Here is a 25,646-nt window from a genome sequence, read left to right on the forward strand (position 1 = left end):
GTGATATAGTGTTTCTTCAAGAAACGCGTCTTTCCCAGCAGGAAGCTGAAAAAATTAGGAAGATATAGGGTGGGCATGTTTTCTTTAGTGCTGGCTCAAGTAAAAGCAGGGGAGTCATTACATTGAAAAGTAAACATCTACAATTCAAATCTTTTAAACAGCTTAAAGATAAATTAGGGACAATCATTATTGTTTTAGCAGAAATTTAGGGGCAAAGGTTTTGGCTACTATTTAAGCGACTAACGTTGATGATCAGAGCTTTTTTATTGATCTTGAAGGGATGTTGCAAGCTGCTGGCACCCCTCATGGTATAATATTGGGAGGAGACTCTAGATTGCATAGGGTTGGTCTTAAAGACACACGCACCTGCTGGCGTGTCAATCAGAAGATGGAGACAAAACCCATGTCTTTTGGGGATGTGTTAAGATTGTAGAATTTTGGTTGAGGATTCAGAGTTTTATGTGCAAAGTTTTGGCATCTCAAATTGTATTTTGCCCCAGACTCGGATCTAGACTGGGGAGTCTAGACCTGTTTGTGCAAATGGGGCAAATATCTTTCTTTTTTGGAGGGCTCTAGGGTAGGGACAGTGGAGAGAGGTGTAGTGGATGTGTTTGATTAGTATATGTATTTACTACTTTTTTGTTTGTTTGTGTGTCTATAATTGTGTGACCACTGGGGTGTTGTTTTGGGTTGGGTTGGGTTGGGGATTTGGAGAGGGGTAGTGAGTGTTAAAAATGTATTCTGTATGTATATGTTTTGCTGTTCTTTATTTAATAGATGAATCAATAAAAATGTTAATTGCATGAAACATTTTCAGTTAGAAATGACTTTGCACAGTAAACGTGAGTCTGATAAAACATGTGTTCTATTTAATAATTTGCAGTTGGGGAATGTATTTTTTAAAGTGTACTTACGTTATTGATGTTTCTGGATGAGAGTGGCAGAGCACGTGTGGCGGTCTCTTTCCTGCACACACATACAACACGCGCGGGGGCGAGAGAGTCAAAAAAGTACTTTGAAAGAGTGCGTGCTGCTGCTCTCAGCCAGAATAATCACACATAAGGACATATACATGTCAAAACTGATGCGCAGTATCAAATACACAGAATGTATGATAGTACTAACTGTAGGGAGCACATCAATATGAAGACAAAGCCAAATACAGGACATTTAGAGGACGTATGGTCACCCTATGTTATTATTTTTTGTTTGTTTGTTTGTTGTTCATTGCATCACAAATGCCATGGACTCGTCCAGACTCTGTCCCATGTCATTCACTTGTCTAAAAAAGAGTCCATGACAAGTCCAAGTCCATTAAAATTGGACTTGTGACTCGGACTCAAGTCCGAGTTCGAACTCGAGTACCCCAACCCAAAAACCTAGCTTTATACATAAAAAATTCGGCTTTAAATCCCTTTATTCTATTTTGCATTTGCCTTTCTAAAAATGCACCACAGTTTTTTATAGTTTAAACAGCGGTATTTATTTGTAACAAGACCATAGTAACCTCAGGTAAAATCCAACATGAATCGTCACTACCATGGTTAAATGTAACATGATTACTATAAAACAAACTTTGGCATTTTTGTAAAGAAAAGGAATATCTTAAACACATTTTAAATTATAAATACAGAGGAATTTTTTTTTATAAACTGCCATATTTGTAACAAAAATTTATTATATTCCATCACTTCCCTAATGTAGCCTATTATAAATTTAATAGAGCTATAGAAGTAATATAATATTTATTAAGAATATATTTCTGCCAAAATTCTAGAGTCAGTACCATAAGTGTTACTGTAGTAGATTCATGATAAAGGTGGTGATGTGAGAAAAGTCTGATCATTTATGTCTGTGCATGCCACTTTGTTTTCTCAGCATCACTGCTGTTTTTTCGGGCCATTTAATGTTTGCTCACCAAAAGGTTTGCACCAGAGAATGCTGTGCTGAATTCAAATGTTTCGTGACTCTAATCATGCTGGTCCCACTGGTCCTCGCAGTTCTGTAATGTGAGCTGTGAGTTTGAGAGCTCAACACCTGTCCAAGAGACGTGTAAGCGCAACTGCTCTGTGCTCGGGCTGCTTTGTCTATTGACCCGGGCAGCAAATTGGGCTGTTTCATTCCACTTTTGATGCGTATGCCATTTGATATCACTTAACAGAAAATGGCAGCACATAAATTGAGAGAGAGAGAAAGGGACAGTTGTCCAACTCTGTAATCGCACCAGCAGGAAAAACAGTCGCAAATGTGACTTGTGTTTTCCACGAGTCTATGATTTCGAGTCCAAGTCAAGTCTCAATTCAGTTCTTTAAGAAATATCCACTACATTACTATTTTTTTTCTGCTTTGTTTTTTTGGGTGGAGAGAATTCTGATAAACCTAAAAACATTATTTGTTCATTTCTTCTGTGTTTTTTGTACTATTTGTGGAGTTTTTCCACACTGGTCTCTTTAGGACAGTTCAATAGAAAGGAGGCAAGAAACGGCTTAACAGTATAAATAATAGTTTAATGATTAACTTGACAAAGTTTGACAAAAATAAACACATGCCGGGCAGCTGCCCGTAACTCTCTCCCTCTCGAACTGCCATCTCCGGTCGCCTTTACTCCCTTTTGGCTGATCAGCCTGATTAGGGGCCGGGTGTGCAGAATCACGGCCCATCTCCACCCTCCGCATTGCCACAGTCTCTTATTGTGACATGTTTTGTTTTATGTTTTTTAGATTTACCCAACTATAAACAGCACTTAATAGCAAAGTGAACAATGGTAGGTCATTTTTGTTGGTCAGATGGTCACTTCCTGTCTAACACCACCTCTGTCACACACATCCGGTGGAGACAGGGTGTTAGTGGGTGGTTCTTGGCCAACATAAGCTTCAATGTGGACCAAACTTTATGCCTATAGTCAACAGTCTGACTACACAAGACTAACCATTGCAAGCTCTTCAAACAAAATTACCACAGCTTCAAGGGCCACCCATGTGACTCATTTTGAGGTTTAGGAGTCTATATTCTAATTTTATCCCATTGCCAACTAGCATAGCTTTGTGGGAAAATGCCATTTCTAATGCTACAGCCATGGAATTGTATTTGACATTTAGCAAGTTTTTCATGAAGTTTATCAGGCACACTTGTATTTGCCAATGGTGTTTTCTCTGAAAAAATGTATGTGTATATATATATATATATTTGTAAAGCACTCTTTTGTGTAAAGGATCTTTTTCGCTATTGTTCAGTGTAATTTCTTTGAAATATATTTTTTCTTACATAAAAGAATGGGGAAGGTTTTGTAAAAGTGTGTGATTGTCCTTTAAATGTGCCTCAGGCATTTTGCCCTCCCAACATAATTTAGCTTTAACCTTTTACCAATTAATTCTTTCCTTTCTGCCCTTAGAGTTTTTGGAGTATAACTCCAAAAATGATCATCAAAGAATGAAACGGGAAACGTATGAGCCATTAAATGTTCCAGTGGGAAACAGCGAGGTGTTTATATGGGTTTTTCCCTACTTCTGGAATTGTGTTCAGCATTGTCACTGTAAATTGCCCCAGGCATCGGCTATTACTTACACCTCATTCTTCATTAATAATACAGAAATGTTGAATTATTCACACAGTGTTGGCCACAGGTGAGGAGGACAGCATGAGGGTGACATTGAGCAGACTGGCACTTCACGCAGTGGAGGATGTTGTGTGTGGAAAACTGCTGCTCTGCTTCAGGTGTTCTGGGCATACTTAGAATGTCAGGAGGTTTTCCCTAAGAGGTATTAATACAGAAATAGATATCATGTTGTTATTATTAGTGGTACTGGCTAAGGCATAAAATTATAATTATTATTTAAACAATCCTCTAACCCTTAATGTTGAAGGGATAGTTCCCCAAAAATGAAAACGACATCATCATTTACTCCCTTTCATGTTGTTCCAAAGCTATATGACCTTATTTTTTCTGTTTAACACAAAAGGAAATATAGATAGCAGCAATAAATTAAGAAGAGTGGCGATACAGCAATGAATCTGTAAATGCAATGCACTACACAACAGGTTTTAATGATGTGTTTTAATGCACTGTTACAATGTAATTTTTTTTTGTGAAAAATTCAAGAAGACATGATATTACATTAATACAGTAGAACTGTAAAATATATAATAAGAAAAGGAATGAATATTACGGCTTCATCACTGCAAGAAATGGATGTAGAGGATTGCTTTAAATCACACTTTAGGATTGTATTTACCAACAAAGAACTCTGTGTTTTTTTGGTGCATCAGCACAGAGTTATCATTAGTGCAGCTGTTATGTAGGACATTGAATTTATTCAGAAGAAAGAACTTGAAGACAGACATTCAGGAAATTGCTTCTCTTGTGCAGTCTGAAATGACAAGAAATGCTCTTTACTGTTTTCCGTCACATCACTTTGATGTTACTTTCCTTACAACTTTATTCTCATAATATTATGACATTAATCTCGAAAAGCTACAACTTTATTCACATAACTTTGACTTATATTGATAGCCTACAGGATTTATGCGACGACTTTATTCTTGTAATTTAAACTTTATTCCTAAAAAAAATATTCTTTAATCTTGTTAATGCTACGAATTTATTCTCATCATTTAGATTGTATCTACAGTATTACTATTTTAATCTTGAAATGCTATGACAATTTTTTTATTCTCAAATGATTACTACATAAATATTGTAATGACATGGTTTTATTCTCTTAATTTGGACTTTATTATCAAACCATTTTTACCTTAATCTCGAAATTAAAATGTTATACTCAAAATATTGGTACTTTATTCTAGTAATGCTATGACATTGTTCTCGTAATTGTGACTTTATTCTCGAAATATTACAAAAATGTTATAATTCTACAATTTAGTTTCATAATTGTTATTTTATAGCAGTAATATTTTTAGAATAATCTCATAATGCTATCACTTTATTATCATAATTTTGACTTTATTCTCAAAATAATGCTACTTAATTTTATAATAGTATGATTTTATTCTTACAATGTTACAAATTTACTATTGTACTGTTATATGTGTGTGTGTGTGTGTGTGTGTGTGTGTGTGTGTGTGTGTGTGTGTGTGTGTGTGTGTGTATGTGTGAGCGTGTATTTATCAATTTGTGGGGACCAAATGTCCCCATAAGGATAGTAAAACCCGAAATTTTTGACCTTGTGGGGACATTTTGTCGGTCCCCATGAGGAAAACAATGTAAAAATGCAGAAAGTTTTCTGTGAGGGTTAGGTTTAGGGGTAGGGTTAGGTTTAGGAGATAGAATATAAAGTTTGTACAGTATAAAAACCATTATGTCTATGTAAAGTCCCCATAAAACATGGAAACACAACGTGTGTGTGTGTGTGTGTGTGTGTGTGTGTGTGTGTGTGTGTGTGTGTGTGTGTGTGTGTGTGTGTGTGTGTGTGTGTGTGTGTGTGTGTGTGTGTGTGTGTGTGTGTGTGTGTGTGTGTGTGTGTGTGTGTGTGTGTGTGTGTGTGTGGCGGTAGTGTAGAGGTTAGCGCGCTGCGCTACGAACCTGGCGACCCAAGTTTGATTTCTGCTCATGGCCAACACCAGTGAGCGATTATCTGAACCGGTCCCAGGCCTCCCCTAGGTCGACTCAGCCTAAAATGAGTACCTGGTGCGGTGTGTAAAAACATCGCCACTGGGGAGACAAAGGCTGTCGGGCGTGGTGCTGGCCACCAACCCCCTTGTGTACCGTTCCGGCCTTCATAGGTGCTCGCTAACAGCACTTGCCCCTACAGTCTGTTAAGGCTAAATGGGGGATCTTTGTCTTTGTGTGTGTGTTTTGGCATTAAAACGGCATCATGGTTTAAATTTTTTCAAATAAATAAAATCTAATTATTTATCACATTCTGGATTCTTGTTGAATGAAGGTGGATTTGGTGAAGGAAAATGTAAAGATGCATAAACATGGGAGCTTCAAGATCTAATTCAAGCATTTGCTCTATCCTGATGGAACAGATGGCAACATTTTCTATTTTCCAACCTCAGACTCTCCCTCTTATCAGGCTAAGGAGGTCTGCTTAAGTGGCTACTAGCCGGCTGCTGATTTCAGTTGCACTAGCAGGTTGTTTCTCCAGGGAAAAGCTTCAAAATCTTGCAGTATTGCAAAAAGTTTTGAGGCAAAAAAAACAGCTAGGGTACCAGCTCTGGTTATGAGGGCTATGTTTAGTTTACACATGTAGTCTCTAGCTCGCCCTATTTGAGAATTCTACACAAATAAATCCATATTGTTCATAACACCAATTTAACCAATATGAATAGACCTGGAATAATAAACATAATAATAAAAAAAAAATAAAACCCTTCGAGTTTATCTATAATCTTTGAAAAAGCTAGTTTATACACCACTACAATATCTTCACTATCTAATAAAATGCAATTAAAAAAGTTACATCAGTAACATTTTCTATAGCAGAAATTAAAATACTATTGAACACTCGGTTATGTATGTAATCCTGGTTCCCTGAGTAGGGAATAAGACGCTGCATCAGAGCTGATGTATTGGGAACACCCCGGGTGGTCACGAGGTCTGAAGCCCTATAAAATCATGATAATTTATTAGCTGATGGTGCTTGCAAATTAAGAGGTGCTTCCTTGGGTTTCTTATAAGCATCCGCTCGATGCATCTCCTCTGCAATCCTTGCAAGATTTTCTGCAAGAGCCACGAGACTGTGCAGCAACCAGGGAGTAATACCAGCTATGCAGCATCTTGTTACAAATGTAACCCAGACGTTCCCTTTCATATTTCACTTCGATGCTGCATCAGAGCTGACACATTGGGAACATTATACCTTAACGCTATATGACCATTAGCTGCCAACTGTATCATTCTGAATGACAAGCATATAGCTGCGCACAAGCTACACATACAAAAATCATAAGTTCACCCCTGCCAGGTTGAACTGCGTTTCACATCCCTGATCTCTGCCTGCATCACCTCGGCCTATTGATGTACTACGACCTTGAAATGGAATGCATAGACTAACAATTGCCAACAAAAGCCTTCATCAGCCAATTAACAAAGACAATTGCATCTATGTGAACTTCTGCAGTTAATCCAGGATGAACTTGAAAGACATTGGTCATTAATCTTACAGTTCAAACAAAATCGATGTTTAAACACTGACCCTTAACACATACTTAGTTTAATAATTTTAAACCATGATTTTAATTATACATAGGTAATATTTACATTATATTCATGATGTTAGCCAGAGAGGAACTGCCCCCCACAGTGACTCTGGTTTCTCCCAAGGTTATTTTTCTCCATTAATCAACATCTTATGTAGTTTTTTCTTCCTTGCCACAGTCGCCTTGAGCTTGCTCATTGGGGTTATTGTTACAATTATTATTTTCTTACTTATTTTTAAACACGATTAACAATTGTATTTTATCTAATTACTACATAATAGACATTGCAGTTTTATCTTCTGTTAATGCCTGACCTTCTGTAAAGCTGCTTTGAAACAATGTGTGTTGTGAAAGGCACTATACAAATAAAATTGACTTGACTGTTCCAGCATAGCCAAAACCGTTGAGGATGCCGCGCTTCCTTGTAGAATGGGCCCGAATATTCATCAGTGAAGGCAAATTGCATGCCTCATAAGTCGAGGGGCCAAACCCATTACTTTCAAAAGTCCAGCTGGGGATGCCATGTGCTGCCCCATGCCTGAGACAACAGATCCATTCTGACAAGAAACTACCAAGTAACCTCTTCTGGAGAGAGATCAGAGTTCAGAACCACATGTGAGAGGGCAATTACGGGGCCATTAACTCAGTCCTCTCAAACCATTTTCAGAACCATGTGAAGCAGATCATTTGGCAGAAACACGTACAGTTGCCCCTTTGGCCAATGATGTGCCAACTTATCAATTCCCAGAGGGACTGGGAAACATGACCTTTTGGGGGAGGGGATTGTGATAGGGTGGAGGGCAGGGCAGGTTGTGATTATACACACCCGGTTCCTTATCAGGCTAATTAAGCCTCCGAGATAGATAAGGTCTGACTGCGGATTGTGGTGCGAGAGCGAGAGATCGTTTACGGGCAGCTGACCATCATTTGTGTGTTTGTGTCTTTTGTTTACGTTTTTCATTAAAATATCATTTAAATTGTGAAGCCGGTTCTCGCCTCCTCCTTTCCCTTTATTCCTTTACACTGGTGCCGAAACCCGGGAAGGAGGATGGAAACGCCGTAATAGAGTTCCCGCCACTACCGTCCACCCCAACGGAGCAGCCACGGCAATATGCCCCCATCCATATTTTTATTATTTTTGTTTCCCTCCCCCTGTTCTCTCCCAGATTCAGGAAGGCGGTGATGACCTGCCAGCAGATGGGGCATAGGGCACACAATCCCCCAGGGAAAGAGGTGAGGGATATACGTCATGCCGGGGGCTCCCCAGCCTGATAGACCGAGGTCAGGGCGGAGGCCAGAGGGTGGGGGGGGTCATGAATTAACCCACCCGGTCCCTTATCAGGCTTATTTCTGATACTGACTGTAGAGCATTTCAGGCGTTATAAATGGCAAACTTGTCTAGACGATTTAATGAGGGTAAACAGGGGATAAACCTAAGCATTTGTATGGTCCAACTTTGTCCTCTGAATTGGGGCTCTTCTCCGCATTGCAGTAGGAACTTCAGGCTCACTTGGCCAGGGGGCCATTTGAATGGTGCTGGTCTGGTTTTCAAGTGCCTGTACAGAGCTGGGGGGTCACAAAATTTGCATCCATTACCCTTTGTGGCTCTTGATCTGGGCGTTCCAAACTTGTTGAGAGCAGTGGGTTCCTTCTCCTGCTGGGAAAGATCTCCTGGAATGTGTTTGTCTGCTTTTTTGCAGAATATAACTTCTCCACCACCAATTGCACCAAAGAGTCCTGCTTTTGACACGGGCATAAAATGAAAAATCTTGTTCCTACCACGAATGTCTATGAGAGTAAGCCACAAATTATGCTCCACAGCCACAAGGCCTGCCATGTTCTGTCCCACAGACTGGGCGATGTTTGGTAGCCCTCATTGCCAAAGTCGAGGCTCGGAGTAACTCTGTGATGGCCTCTGCATCTTAGCTACTTCATCTAAATCCCTCATGAAATAGGCTTGGTGAGCTTGCAAAACTGCTAGTGTGTGCAAAGCCAAAACTACTTTGCCTGATGTAATGTAGGATTTATATAACAAGGCCGAAGTCATTCCTCAAGGCCTCGAGGGGAGAGTAGACCTTGACTTCCACGTGGCTGGCGAAGATGGAGAGAGGTTGGCTGCCAGTGTCTCCTCCATCACTGGGAACGAAGTGTATCCGTGCTCTGCCACTCGACACACATAACCAAATTCTGAGGCAGAAGGATTGGTTAGCCTGGACGAGTATAGCTTATCCTAAGACCTCAAAATCTCTTGACTTAAGTCCAGAAAAAGTGAAGCAGCCTGCAAAGCACTGCTGTACATAGTCCTGCTAAAAAGCAGTCATCAAGGATGGGCTTTTGTTCCTCCAACTGAGTCTCATCCAGCCATTGCAGGTGCATTTTCTCCACTGGATGGGTGATGACCTCATTTAACTTCTTGTAAGTCACAGAGGGCCTGGAAACCTGTCGACTCGGAGACAAGGCCTCGACCTGGATGCCAGTGAACCTCCCGGAGTCCGAGGCCACCAAAGATCCTCATCCACTAGCCCAAAGGAAACCACAGTTTGAGCCTCTGGGCTGGGACACAAGCTCCCGCGTACAAATTCGTCAGGTGAGCATTGCACCAGGAGAGAGCGAGAGAGAGCTAAAGGTCGGCCTGCTGTTCACTTTCAATGTCCTCAACCTCCGTGCCGGCTCCCTACGGATCCACCTACCATGCTGCACTGGCAGGCACACGGTCAGAAAACCGAGGAATACGCTGCCACTCGAATCCTCCAGTGCAGCCTTTGCATGGCGAAAACCAAGACAGCTCACGTGTCACTCATAAGTATCAATGTCCACAATTAATTGCTTACACAAAGGTACACATATCCTGAACCACATGCTCACATTGACACTCAAAATGGAGATTTTTAATCCTTGCTTTGGTGTGAGTAGCTTGTAACAACATGGGCAAATTTCATGCACTTTAACTAAAAAAAATCAGAGATGACGTCAAGCAGATGCTTATGAGGAGCCCATGATGCTGCTCCTTATTGGGCATCGCTTAAGCACCATCAACCAAAACATTTACATGATTCATGATCACCTGGGGTGTTCCCAATGTGCCAGCTCTGACCAAGTTTCACATAACATGTTGATGCTTATGGTTATGAGTTTGTTTTAATTTCTAACCCTACAGATGAGCAATAGTAACAGTGTTGTTGATTTAGCAAGCACCTCTAATAACAAAAAGCTTTCTTGTGGCTGTCCAATTCTTTCCTTTATTTACCCCTTTGGCCTGAGAATGAAGGGTAACACTTTGATGTGGGGTCAGTTTCAGCCAAAGTGCCCATGGCATTGTCACTGTTTGGCAATGTGAGGTATGATTCCACCTCCCTCCCGGTGAGCTCACTGGAGAGCGAGACTACAGGCTGCCTCGTTCTCTCTGCTTTGGAGGACAAACCCTTTCTCATGGTAGGTTAGACTAATCACCATGGGGACAGACTCCCCCTTCTCTTCACATAGCCTGCAGGCAGGTATCAAAAATAGGCCCTGCCAGAAAAATCCGGCAAGAGAGAGAAGGATGAACGCGTGAGAAAAGATTGCAGTCTCCTAGAGAATGGGCAGAGAAGGGGATGAAAAAGATACTGTAGTTACTAAGGCCCAGAGTACCTCTGAGAAAGAGGAACCGCCAAGAGTGGAATCCAGCTAATTGTCATTGTACATCATGACAGTTACGTTATAGTATCTCTTATAGACCTCATGTAAAGGTAATATATCACCCCAAAATAAATAAATGACATTTAAAGGGGTAGTTCACAATATGTCATTATTTATTCACCCTCATATTGTTCCAAACTAATTATTTTAGGTAATGTTTGTTTAAAATGCTGAGGCAGAAATAATTATTCTCATGACTAAATTTGGTTAGTGCAATAGAGTCACAAGTCTGGTGCCATTGAAGCCCAAATGTATGTTAAAAAGCAAATGCATTGCATCAATACATGTACAGTTAATATTTCTCATCTATGTCATCTTGTCATCAGTTAATCAAAGTCTAGTATGTATATGTTTTTTTTGGTCGGTTGTTGTTCATTACCTATGGTGCCCCCTCAAAAAATAAAAATAAAAAAGGATACATTTTTGAAGAATCTTTACACTATTGCTATACAATGGGTCAATGTTGTCCAAAATAGACAAAAAACAAAACAAAACACCAAAAAGTATCATAAAAGTGTTCCATATGACTTTTGTATTTTATTTAAAGTCATATGAATGCTTTGTGTGAGGAGCAGACTGAAAGACTTGTTTACTGGTAATCTTGCAGAAATTTCTGTCTGTTGCACAAATTAGCTGTGGCTTGAGAAGACATAGAATATTGCACATGAGACATATGGACTAATTTTATGGTGGTTTATTTGTGTTTTTTGTCTTTTTTGAAGCTCAAAGGCCTGTGGTCACTATGAATGTCATTGGTATGGCCATTGTGTATCTATGGCTGTAAAATGAAGCATTTTAGTAGTAATTACATTAGTATAGTTCTAACAAATAAACCAAACCCTTAACCTAACCATAACAGTACTGAGACCAAAACAGCATAATTTCACTTACTTCAGTTCAAATGTAGTCTCTGGCTAGCTGAAGATCAAAAGGAATACGACATTAAAGGTACAGCATGGATGATTAAATATTCACCGCATAGTGGCACTTGTCTGCAATTTAAATTCAAATTCCAAAATTTGGAACTAACACACCAAATAGAACATAAGGCACAAAAAGGAATTGCTACTTAATTAAAAAAATGCAAAAAAATGTAATTGACTAATTAAAGTTTCTTTGATCAAGGTGAGGTGTTAGACAAGACTATAAATATTTCATGTTCTAAAGCAGTCTTGGAAGTTGTCTTTATAAGATGCATCATCAAACCTCTACATTGCAATGTCATTTTTCTTTTTTTTTTTTTGGAGTTCTCGTCATTTGCCAGTCAGACTAATTCACATAAACAACTCAAAAGGTGAGAAATGAATGGCATACAAAAAAAAAAGACTGAAAGCAGAGCAAATATATTTCGATTAAGAGCGTTTGCTCTCTGGTGGATCCTTGTATCCATTGGTATTCCTCTCAGGACTTGGCAAACATTCTCCGCTTACAGCAAGGAGAATCTTATCATGGAGTCTGACTTTGTCAACACTATTAGATTCCGACACTGTGCGGAGAGTCAGAGATTAATAACTTCCATGTAGGTGGGATGGGGGGGTGGTAGTTAGCCACGGCGGATGAGAGAGAATGAGAGAGATTAACGAGTGTGAGAAACAATGACTCTGTTAAACTTTAGACCAACGCATCAATTCACAGTTGAGCAATAGGGGCTTTCGGACCCAAGAATTGTGATTTGTGCCCAGTCAAGTGTATTTAACCGCTAGTGCTAATGGCTATATATGTTTTTTTTTTTTTTTTTTTTTCGGAGAAAACAACATTGGAGTGTTATTAGAGGATTAATATTATTGGTCATGTAAAACAGACTGATATCCTGCTGAATTAATGATTTCAGTTTGTAATAATACCTTCTTGCAATTTCAAAGTGATGTATATTTTTCCTCAATCATCAGGATTGTTGCACTCTAGTCATATGGTCTCCTTTGTAGGTAAAATATCTTGATACTTCAATAAAACTAAAACTAAAGGAATAATGACTGGATATCCTCATTTACATTCACTTAATGTATTTAGACTTTCCACACCAACTTTACTAAACAACTCCTCATAGTATATTTAAAATCTTTATTAAACTTGTGCAGAATCTATTTAAAACTCATATCTTCATGCATTAAACTTGTCTTGTCACAGACAAATCTTTTCACACTATTTTTTGAATATATGTTGCCGATGTAAAAATTGTTTCCCAGTAAATGATTCATGACCGGAAATATACCACCTTGAACATAAGAAAAGATAAGCAGCATTTATGGGAATTTTACAAAAATGGTTGCAGTGTCATTTCAGTTATCAATCTCACCTCATCCCTGATGCTGCATATGCATATTGACAATAAATGTCTTTTATTATTACTATTCAGTTGGATCTGAAAGAGATACTATACAGATGGCTCATGCTATAAAATATGTCCGTTACACTCGTCATCAAGGCAATGTTGATGACAGGCTGCTTGCAAAGCGGAAGGTAATAAAAGTAATACGCTTTTGCGTTCAAACATGAGCAAACTTAGAAGAGAAGACAAAGCATTATATATGCAATCACCAGTATGTTTTTAATATTGAAGGGATAGTTTAACCATAAAAGAAAATTCTGTCTAATTTTAGCGTGTTTAGTGCTGGATTTCAGGTGGTTAGTGAATAAGAATAATGTTAATATACAGCACACAGAAGTATTGCAACTGTTTAGTGAATTTGCCCCTTAATACTTGAAGACTTGATGAGTGTATGCTCTGGATGTTCTTCTGCTTTAAGATTGATTTAATAACTTGTGTTTTTTCTCTCTTTTTCTCTCTCTTTTCCTTCATTCCTGTTCCGCCATCTTTTTCTTCTCCATTTAATGCTCTCAGAGGTGGCAACGAAAAACAAAGTGAAAGGTGAGTTATCTTCTCTGTCTTTGCAGCCGGATGATTCATGTTGAACACAACTCCCAATAAACAATGTGTCGTTTGGCCTCCTCTTATCTCTCAAAGGAGCCTGGGATGCATTTACATAGCCTCTGCCTACGAGAAAGCAAACCTGGAATGTTTGATAAATTGGCCCTAAGAATATCCATTATGAGCTGAATACACTCTACATGCTAGCTTGGTTTACAACAAACCTGGACTACACACTGAGAAAGATGGCATTGCTGGGATTTGCACAGGTTATGGTCACCATTGTGGACACATTTAAAACAAAATTCAAGAGGAAAGGGCAATTGAGGCTATTGATAATGCATAAAGTCCACACATTACCAAACATCTTTGGTAATCATTTGGTCATGGTCATCATTTGCTTGCATTTTCATATTTTTGAAAAAAAAGTGCTGGAATGGGTGTTTTGGTGTAGCTGCAGAAGTGTAAAGGGTGTTCACACAAACAGCGTTTTGCAGCGAAAACGCAACTGGAAGTCTAATTTTCAATAAGAGTCAGCAATGTGAGGTGACATGAGTGACAGAGACCAGTGCAATGCGTCAAAGTTTAGCAGGGTTCATTTTTGAAAATCATTTGAAATGACACGACTGTTGGCAATGTGACAGTTGAGCAGAGTTCAATGTCATGCAAATGTGCAGCTATGTGATGTGGAAACTATCAATGGGAATGCAGACAGTAGCACTCACTTAATCTGCTGCAGATGCAGTTGGATACCACAGTTGAAAATAAATGCCTACTAGCAACCAGCAGCACAGTAAATTGGTGACCGACATTCCCTAAGGGTGCAAACACTGGTCTCTGTGGGACTCAAATGGTGAAGTTGCAGGTTAACTTTCAGCTGACATGGTAAGACTGGAAAGGCCCACCTTTGCCACCTAAGAAGTCAGAAGTTCATTGCAGACAGTGTTGAATATTTCAGACAAATCCAGAAGAATTGTGTGTACAGTAGATGTTCAAGGATGCTCTGCTGGAGAGCAGTTTAGGTTGAGTGACCTGGATTGAAGGGGCAACCTGGTGGTTATTGTTTAAAAGCTTCAAAGTTTGTTTAGAAGTCAAATGCATTTTCAACCGCTTTCATAAGGTGATGTATTACTGATTGGAACAGTCAACAAGAAAAAGATCTTATGAAAATTACATGACTGTGGTAACATTTTCGTAACATTTGACATTACATTTGGTTGTTCCTTACATTTATCGCAGCAGTTCCAAGGTAAAATGTCTAAAGGGTGGCGAAAGAATCCAGTAATATGTCCATGCAAAACAGATGAGGTTTTAAGGGTAATGCTCTACTGAGTTTTAAATGAACAAAATCTGTCTCCCTACCCTAAACCTATCCAACAAAGTAAAAAGCAAATGTATCAAGAAAAATAGAAGATGTTAAAGTTAATGCTCGAGTTTTAAATCAACAAAACCTACCTCCCTACCTTAAACCTGAATCTAACCAGTGGTGTCATAAAAAGCAAAAGAGAGATTAAAAAGCATGATTGCTGAAACAACTATATCACATTGTGGTGCTTTTATGATACTTTTGGCTCACGTGTCGACTTGGATGCTCTTTTGCATTGCATATGCTACCACACTTTGATCGCACTTAAACAAGCTTGTAAATATTGTTTATTATGTAATGTAAATGTTAAAATATATAAAAAATGTACAGTAAGTCAATCACTATAGTGATTTGATGACAGAAGATAGCATTTTTTATTTATTAAAACTAATAATCTGCCCTTTCACTCATGATATTTGTGAAAGGAAATAAAAGTAATTCTTTTAGCACCTATAGTGTTCATTTTCATTTAGTAATAGTGTTTTTATCAGTGCTGTGTATGCATAAATAGGATAGCCCTTCAATACTTAATACCTCACAAGTCAACATAGGCCAATTTTCAGACACATTTATTTGTTGTGTTTCTTGCTTATATTTTTATTTGGAAGCTGCACTCAATGGAGGCCGTTGACACGGCTATTGTGAGAACAAAGTTTCTATGACATGGGAAAAATGATGATTGCACACAGCACAGGAAAGTTGTCAAGTAGTCCAGTTCGTTTGAAGAAAAAAAATGTATTCACAATATCCATGGATTTAAAGTGATAGTTCACCCAAAAAGAAGAAAAGAATTCTCATAATTTACTCACCCTCATGAACCCCAGGTGTGTATGACTTTCTTTCTTCACCAGGACACATTCGAAGAAAAATAGAAAAACGTGTTAGCTCAGGTAGGTCAGGTGATGGTGATTCGACTTTTGAAGCTCCAAAATCACAGATAGTCAACATAAACGTCATTGATACGACTCCAGCAGTAAAATTAATGTCTTCTAAAGTGATACGATTGCTTTTGGTGCAAAAAAAAATAATATATAAGTACTTTTTAACTATTATCCAACACTTCTGATAAGCTTCATGAGAGGGAGGTGATCACATTGTCTTTCATGAGACATATTCACGTTGCAAAGTTACGGATGTAATCTCACATTCTCCACTCGGTTGGACATCCATGATAAGCACACAAACGCACCATTGTGAGTAAAGTAACTGATAAGTACAGATCTAAACCAATGCCAACTAATGTTTATTAACATAAATAAAAAATGTGGGTGAACTATCGCTTTAAGACTGCCTGCTCTGCCTGTATTCCCACTGTTCATCATAACTTTCCTGACTTGCATTCAAAGCATAACACCTTCTCCTCAGAGCTGTGAAAGTGCAAATTGCTGATGCTCAACCCCCAAGGTGAAAATAATAAATTTGATTGGGCAGATTTTCTGTCACTCTGCTTATAAAAATGAATTACAGTACCCTTCAGAATCTCCTGTGAAGAAAGGACACTAGTGTATAACTATAGTGAGATAATGAGCAGATTTGATTGGCTGCCACTGCCGTTTACACTCTGTCAAACATTACCTTTAAGTTGTATTTGAAGTTGTATATTTATATATTTTAATGCAAATACATTGTTAAATAAATGGGTGAAAGTATGAAAGCTGATTAAATCAGGACTCCCCACGTGCAGCTCTTTCAGTGCCTTGGCCTGGTATACTTGCAGGAGGGTCATGGCATGCAGGGCGAAGGCGGCCTGTCCAGCCGCACTTTGGCTTTGGTCGCCAGAAACAACGTAGTCCTACAGGACCTGGAGGAGAGCGCCGGACGATCCCACCAGGTGGTGGCGTTTTGCAGGCATAGGTGCACCGCTACCGCCTTATCCACCTGAGGGACCTCTGTGTACCCATGGTGGGACGCCCCGCCATTGAGAGTTGTGAGAGTGGACGAACCTGGAAGTCCGTTTCGGGCAGCAAAAAGTTCCCTCCATGACTTCGTCAGTTCATCATGCACTTCTGGGAAGAAAGCAGGGGGAGGGGTGCCCTGAACCCAGGAACCAATCATTTAGCAGCGAGGGCTCAGCAGAGGATGGAGGGTTCCAGTCCAACCCAATACTCACGGCAGCCCAGGTAAGCATAGCGGTCAGCTCTGCGTCAGCCTCAGACTGGGCGGGCAGACCTGAAGGTGGCAGTCTGAAATCACCAGTGCATTCTTCGATGTAGGGATCAAGAACTCATCCTGCTCATGAGCTTCGGCTTCGGAGTCGTGTGGGCCAGGAATCAAACCACCAACCCTGCGATTAGTGGCCAACCCGTTCTACCACCTGAGCCACAGCCGCCCCAAGGAAAAGCATCTTTAAAAAGACGTGTCTTTAAAAAGATGTTCACGTCAATGTGTTGCTTTAATAGAGGAAAATACTGTTTTCAGAAATATATACTCTTTTAATATATATATACTCTCAACACTAGGATGACAACTTCCTCTGTGTCGCAGTCCTCACCAACAGCAATTTCCGACAGGTGTAACAGGGCTGTTGAACGATTGCAAATGAGCGGCCATGCTCGTTAAGCTTCAGCGAGTGAAACTGTTGCTGGTGTTGTTGGTGCTGCAGCCAACCTGCTGCAAGATGGTCTTCTTGAGGTCATCATACACCAGGAGATTAGGATGGAAACTTCAACTCAAATGATGGGTTTTATTTTCACACAAGACTTTTCAGTACAGTCTTCCCAAATACATTAACATACGACACACACAGGACATGCGTGCCAGTCTATCTCTCTCCGCCTTTACTATTTATTCCTTCTTTATTGCTCTCACTAGCATTTTTGCAACAAGATAGAGCTGTTAATCATCAAGAGTGTGCACAGGTGTGAACCCTTACTGCTCTCTCTCTCTCCCTCTGTGGATGAACATACAACCACCCCCCAACCTCCACAGTGAACTACACAAAGTACAACTCTACTGATTTGATTTGAAATTGTACTACACTGAGCTACTATTATTTTGAAGTGTACTGCAGTTATACTAGTGTGGAATGCAAATACACTTCACTGAACCTTAGTAGTACTACAATGACTTGCAATTGTACTGCAGTGTACTATATCAGTACTCCATTGTAAGTGGAGTACAGTTTGTCATTGTGCATTACACCATCATTGTACTACAGAAAACTGCACTTTTTACTACATAGATTGCAGTAATACTGCAATAACTTAAAGTTAAGAAAGGTGAAAGGCATTTTAAGACTTTTTAACCTAGAGAGGGGAAATCCATTCTCCATTCTGCTGCCTGTTCCCTTGCACCCCATGGAGATAATTTACTGGGAAGGATAGTTCACGGCCCTAACATTATAAGGGGCGTATAGGTGTGTGTCAACTTATATGTGTGTGTACAGTATGTGTGTATTTGCTATGTCACACTTCTATTGTTGCTCAGCAGTAATTACAGCAGGTTTTATCCACCAATTCAGTTTTAGTGCTTGAGCAAAAAACGTTGTGAGCACTACCTGGTTATTCTGTAGCCGCTGCAGTCAAAACCAACTCTCTTTCTCTCTGCCACACTTGGCTGTGAATAGAAATGGCAATATAGGATTTCAAATGTTCACATTATAGGGACAATACATCCAAAAATATTAATTATGTCATAATTTACTCACCCTAATGTTGTTTGAAATCTGTATGAATGACTTTCTTACTTGGAACTCAAACAGAGATCTTAAGCAGAATGATGAATTCACTTTCATTGCATATTTTTTCAATACAGTAAAAGTAAATGGTGACCAAGGCTGTCATTCTGCTTAACATAAAGTTTTGTGTTCCATGGAAGAAAGAAAGTTGGGTTTGCGACAAGTTAGTAACTATAGTTCCCCTTCTGTCACTCACTCGTCGTTGTGTCAATGTAGTGAAACTAGGGGTCTCTCTTGAGAGCCTCATTTACCTCTTATCTTTGAGAAAAGGCCAATGACGAACAGAATTTGCATGCCCCTCCCCCAGACATACGGGTATAAAAGGAGAGAGAGCGGTTGTGTTTCAGCGAGCTGAATAAAATCTACTGCTGTTCCACTCACCTTTAAAGAGCATACGCTGTTGGAGATACGGCGCATTTCAGCGACTTTTCTCTTCTTCTGCATTCCATTGCAGACTACGCCCCTGGGCTCTTCGACAGCCCTCTATAAAAAGAGTATATATATTTCTCTAAAAGAGTAAGCACATTGACATTGAATGTCTTTTTAAAGATGCCCTTCGGTCTTTGTGTCATTCCTGGATGCAGTCATTACCTCTCTGCTTCTGATGGCCACAGGCTCTAACTCACGTGTCTGGGCAGAGATCACACCGAAGCAGCATTTGTGGATGGTTCATGGCTCACTGTGAGACATTAAATTTCCCGTGGACGCTCGTCACGCTCGTCTGCCCCCGTCAGGTACCGAGATGAGAACGGCCAGTCTGATGTCTCTTTCGGAGCCCCCGAGCTGGATGAGAGTTTCGCCCCTGCATCGGAGAGCGTCTTGGTGGACTCCAGTGCTGAGGACTCGACATGGCTAGCGCCTTCGGGTGTGCCGGCCCAGTCTGAGGCTGACACCGAGCTGTCCGCAATGCTTACCTGGGCCACCGCGAGTGCGGTGGCCCAGGTAACCTGCTGATCCCGCTTGCCTCCATCAATAGGGTCGGGGATCTGCAAGCGTTCTCTGTTAGCGACACTTGCCTGGAATTCAGTCCGGCAGACACACATGTGATCCTAAGACCGCAACCGGGCTTTGTGCCCAAGGTTCCTACCATGCCCGTCAGAGACCAGGTAGTGAACCTGCAAGCGCTGTCCCGGGAGGAGGCAGACCCAGCCCCTTCGTTGCTGTGTCTGGTACGTGCTTTGAGTACCTACTTGGACCGCACACAGAACTTTAGATGTTCTGAGCAGCTCTTTGTCTGCTTTGGTGGACAGCAGAAAGGGAACGCTGTCTCCAAACAGAGGCTTTCCCACTGGGTGGGACACCCACCTATCACACCCAGGCCGTGCCCCCCCCCCCCTTGTGAACACACTCAACAAGGAGTGTTGTGTCCTTGTGGGCACTGGCCAGGGGCACCTCCCTGGCAGACATATGTAGAGCAGTGGGTTGGGCAACACCTAATACCAGGGTTCAGTCAGTATCATCCTGTGTTTTCTCAGGTCTGAGCCGGTAGAACTCAGTAACATGCTGACAGACTGGCCAGGTGAATCGCTTGCACCTAGCGCTCCTGCTGTTTCCAGATGAAGCCTACTTCCCCAAAGTCAAGATCAAAATCACCTTGGGCTGACATTTAGTTATTTTCTAATTATATTTAGTATAGATAATAGGTGAATAGAGACTTCTTCCCTCACTTGTGCTCTATATTGTATTAGCTTTTTTGCCATTGAAACGCAAGTGTCAGCTTTATAGGTAACACACAGATGTTGTGCTACAAATATCTGATAGACTGTGTGACGAAGGCAGGCAGAGCATGCGGATCTAAGTGCAGCTTTTATTAATAAAAACAGGAAAACTCAGGACAAAGAAAAACAAAGGAAACCTGGCACAGAGCATCATAACACATGCAAGCACTAACAAAGCAAACAAGAAAACTAAGGGCTTAAATACACAAAAGGAACAAACAAGGGAATGAGGAACACCTGGGGAAACAATTAGGGAATGAGAAATAATCAGGGGAGAACCAATCATAAAATGAAACTACAAAGGACTACCAAAACCAAATAGGAAACAGGAACTAAACTAAACTTAAAAATAAAAGCACAAAAACAAAAGACAACAGTGAACATGACAGAGCCTCAAGGGGCAAACAGGCAGTCCAAGGGGCACAAGGGGCAGACAGGCAGTCCAAGGGGGCACAACGGGCAGACAGGCAGTCCAATGGATGGGGACTGGGGACGGAGAGTCCAACAGACGGGGACAGGGGCCTGGGAGGCGGCCGCAAGACGGGGACTGGGTCAGGGGGCCTGGGAGGAGGCCACAGGATGGGAACAGGGTCAGGAGGCCTGGGAGGAGGCCACAGGACAGGGGCTGGGTCAGGGGGCCTGGGAGGAGGCCACAGGACAGGGACCGGGTCAGGAGGCCTGGGAGGAGGCCACAGGACAGGGACCGGGTCAGGGGGCCTGGGAGGAGGCCACAGGACAGGGACCGGGTCAGGGGGTCTGGGAGGAGGCCACAGGACAGGGACCGGGTCAGGAGGCCTGGGAGGAGACCACAGGACAGGAAAAGGGTCAGGAGGCCTGGGAGGAGGCCACAGGACAGGGACCGGGTCAGGAGGCCTGGGAGGTGGCCACAGGACGGGAACTGGGTCAGGAGGCCTGGGAGGAGGCCACAGGACGGAAAAAGGGTCAGGAGGCCTGGGAGGAGGCCACAGGATGGGAAAAGGGTCAGGAGGACTGGGAGGAGGCCACAGGATGGGAACAGGGTCAGGAGGCCTGGGAGGAAGCCACAGGACAGGGACTGGGTCGGGAGGCTCGAGAGGCGGAGCCATGGAAGGCAGTGCTGTGGAAGGCGGAGCCCTGGGAGGCCCGGAAGACGGAGCCATGGAAGGCGGAGCTGTGGAAGGTGGAGACTTGGGAGGCCTGGAAGACGGAGCCATGGAGTGCGGAGCTGCGGAAGGCTCTTGTGGTGGAACCGTGGAAAGCTCTTGGGGCGGAGGCATGGAAAACTCTGGGGGCGGAGCCGTGGAAGGCAGAGCTGTGGAAAGCTCAGGGGCGGAGCCGTGGAAGGCAGATTCATGGAAGGCTGTGTAGGCGGAGTGGTGGAAGGCCCGGGAGACAGAGCCATGGAAGGCGGAACTGTGGAAGGCTCAGGGGGCTGAGCCGTGTAAGGCCCGGGAAAGGGAGCCCTGGAAGGCAGTGCTGTGGAAGGCGGAGCCCTGGGAGGCCCGGGAGACGGAGCGATGGAAGGCGGAGCTGTTGGAAGGCTCAGGGGCGGAGCCGTGGAAGGCAGATTGATGGAAGGCTGTGTGGGCGGAGTGGTGGAAGGCCCGGGAGATGGAGCCATGGAAAGCGGAGCTGTGGAAGACTCAGGGGGCGGAGCCGTGGAAGGCAGATTCATGGAAGGCTGTGTGGGCGGAGTGGTGGAAGGCCCGGGAGACAGAGCCATGGAAGGCAGAGCTGTGGAAAGCTCAGGGGGTGGAGCCATGGAAGACAGTGTGGGTGTAGTGTTGGAAGGTGGAGCCCTGGGAAGCTCGGGAGGTGGAGCCCTGGGAGGCGGATCCCTGGGAGGCTCGGGAGGCGGAGCCGTGGAAGACGAAGCCATGGAGAACTCTGGGGGCAGAGCCGTGGAAGGCGGAGCCATGGAAGGCTCAGGAGGCGGTGCCATAGAAGGATCTGGAGACGGAGCCATGGAAGGTTCTGAAAGCGGAGCCGTGGAAGGCTCAAGAGGCGGAGCCGTGGATGGCCATGGAGACGAAGCTGTGGAAGGCCCGGGAGGCGGAGCCGTGGAAGGCTCGGGAGGCAGAGGCGTCGGAGGCGCGACAGGCGGAGCCCTGGGAGGCTCGAGAGGCGGAGCCCTGGGAGGCGGAGCCCTGGAAGACTCGGGAGGCGCTGGCTCTGGGACGGTAGAGGCTACAGGCGCTGACTCTGGGACGGTAGAGGCAACAGGCGCTGGCTCTGGGACAGTTGAGGCTACAGGCTCTGGCTCGCTGACCGTGGCAGGCGTGGGATCTGGCTCACTGACCGTGGCAGGCGTGGGCTCTGGCACACTGACCGTGGCAGGCGTGGGCTCTGGCTCACTGACCGTGGCAGGCGTGGGCTCTGCCTCGCTGACCGTGGCAGGCGTGGGCTCTGCCTCGCTGACCATGGCAGGCGGAGACTGGGGATCAGAAGCCTTTCCTCTTCTCCTCCTCCTCCTCCTCCGGGCGGAGGAAGCTGGCAACGCTGGCTCTGGGACGGACGAGGCTGGCAACGCTGGCTCTGGGACGGACAAGACTTCCAGCTCGTTGGCCGTGGCAGGCGTGGGCATTGGCTCGTTGGCCGTGGCAGGCGTGGGCTCGTTGAGAGTACCCTCAGGAGCAAACCTCTCCAAAATCATATCCACGTACTCCATCCAAGTGTACTCACCAGTCTCCGGCAACTCCTCCCATCCATGGGCAAGGAGGCCGATCTGGTGGATGGACTTTAGGTGTCGGTCCGCATATCCAGTGCATCTGGCAATGGTGCAAAACATACGTGAGTATTCAATTAAAGGGAGATTCGCTCGGCTCAACTGGAGGAAGATTGCTGCTAGATCCATCTGAGGTTAGTTCTTCTGTGACGAGGGCAGGCAGAGATCTAAGTGCAGCTTAAAAACAGGAAATCTCAGGACAAAGAAAAACAAAGGAAACCTGGCACAGAGCATCATAACACATGCAAGAACTAACAAAGCAAACAAGGAAACTAAGGGCATAAATACACAAAAGGAACAAACAAGGGAATGAGGAAAACCTGGGGAAACAATTACTGAATGATAAATAATCAGGGGAGAACCAATCATAAAATGAAACTACAAAGGACTACAAAAACCAAACTGGAAACAGGAACTAAACTGCAACATAAAAGCACAAAAACAAAAGACAACAGTGAACATGACAGACTGAGTTGTACAATTTCCATCATGGTCTATTTCATCCATCATATTAATTAAAATGTCCGTGAAACGTAGAAAATTGTATTTTGTCTCGATATAGTCAACATTTCCAGTTAGAAATTACTTTGCGTAGTAAGCGTGAGTCTGATAAAATGTGTTCTATTTAAAAAATTGCTTTTTTTTCTACATACATTATTGATATTTCTGGATGTGAGCGGCAGAATATGTCTGGTGAATGGCGATCCCTTTCCCGCACACATATAGCACAATTTACATTGCGCCATTACTTCAAGATGAAATCAGGAGGTAAAATTTATTTTATTTAAAAGATTTGTTTATGTACATTTTCTATCAGTCATATTATCAGTAATTCATCAAATAATAATCAAATGATGGAGAAGATGCAGTACAGTCCTACAGAGAGAGCTAGATCCAAGGGTCTGCTGCATTCTCCACTATACAGCACTCAGAATTGGTCCGCATAATTCCTTTAGTGAATTGGTTGCAAAACCAGCACAGACAGCATGTGCAAATAAACAGGCAAAATTAATTTTTAGTGAATTCCCTTTAGTGAGATGGTGAATTTCTGTATTGGCTGGCAAAAGCATGAACAAAATTTAAGAACGATATAGAAGTAATTTCCAAAATGTACATTTCCCAACACTAGTCTTGTACTGATGGGTCTCTACAGTTCATGGTAAAAATAATACATTTCATGTTTAACGTTAAGGATATTTTTGTTCACTGTTGTACAATAAAAAAGTTTGATACCATGTTATTTCGCCACTTGATGTCCAATGTAAAAATGTGAAGTAAATAAATCGAAAACCACTTAGATAAGATTATGTGCAAGGTAAACATCCAAATCAAACTATTCAAGAAATATAATACCTATAATGTTCTACAACAAAAGTCTATTTATATCTCAGTATATTATGTGTAAGACAGTACATAAATGAGATAGATTTTTGGTATGAACAATATTGCTTGAAAAAAAAACACCACATATAATCTATGGTGTCCCTCTATTTGCTGTCTTTTTCATTATGATAGCCTTTTGAAATTCAATTTGAGCAGATATCAGAAAATCCATATGTAATTATCATAAGAGTAGAAACTGGATTACTGTTGCCTATCATTACTGTAGAGTGAATCAATTCCGGTTAATGATTTGTCAAAAATAGGCCTGATTCATTGCAGCTTTAGAAATGGGGTTCACATGTTAAAGTGATCACGTTTCCCGTGCTTCTACATACATTGTGCCTCTTGAGTCACAGTACTGTTAGAGGAATTACAGGACTCAAGACACATTTTCAGAAATACTCCCGATGTAGTGACAGTAGGGGTCTCTCTTGACAGCCTAGATTACCTCTTATCTTTGAGAAAAGGCCAGTGAGAATTGGTGAACAGAATTTGCATGCCCCTCCCCCGGATATACGGAAGGAAGTGTGAATCTGTTCAGACAGGTTTTGAGCTGAGGAGTCGAGAGTAAGGTCCCAGTCATTTCAGCGGCTAGTACAGTGTTGTGGCAAGAGGGACACAAGGATTAATTCCCTCCATCAGGGAACGGAGGTTACGACAGTAACCGAGATGTTCCCCTTCTGTCACTCACTCGACACTGTGTTGATGTGACCACATCCTGCCAGCCACATATGGAGGTGGCGCGGTGGTAGGTCCTGCCTCGATGTGTCAACCTCATGCTCGCTGTACCCGGGAAAGCATAGTGGCCCTCTGTGCGTCAGGCTCTGACTGGGCGAGCAGACCCCGAAGGTGGCGGCCCAGACGAGTCATCAGCGTCAGACGCTATGTTCTCGCACTGAGAATATAGACCATTCATAAAATGCTGCCTGCATGTAATCGCAGCCCAGGCACGCAAGGCAGCTTTTATGACCGTCAGAGGTGGTGAGAAATCAACTGCATCCAGAAACTACACAGAGGTGGAAACACATCTTTAAAAAGACGCGTCCTGAAAAGGACGTTCAACACCAGCTGTGTATCTGTTCTTTTGGAGA

At 42.5% G+C, this 25,646-nt stretch overlaps 1 protein-coding gene across 1 annotated transcript in view; it reads left to right on the plus strand.

Moving 5' to 3' along the window:
• Positions 1-25,646, plus strand: part of LOC127631484 (cell adhesion molecule 2-like) — a 370,436-nt gene that overhangs the window by 229,965 nt on the left and 114,825 nt on the right. The window contains exon 2 of the mRNA XM_052109617.1: positions 13,682-13,708. Coding sequence (XP_051965577.1) covers positions 13,682-13,708 — 27 coding nt within the window. The remainder of the gene's footprint in view (positions 1-13,681; positions 13,709-25,646) is intronic.

Source organism: Xyrauchen texanus, chromosome 38, assembly GCF_025860055.1.
Source record: "Xyrauchen texanus isolate HMW12.3.18 chromosome 38, RBS_HiC_50CHRs, whole genome shotgun sequence".
Classification (NCBI taxonomy): Eukaryota; Metazoa; Chordata; class Actinopteri; order Cypriniformes; family Catostomidae; genus Xyrauchen; species Xyrauchen texanus.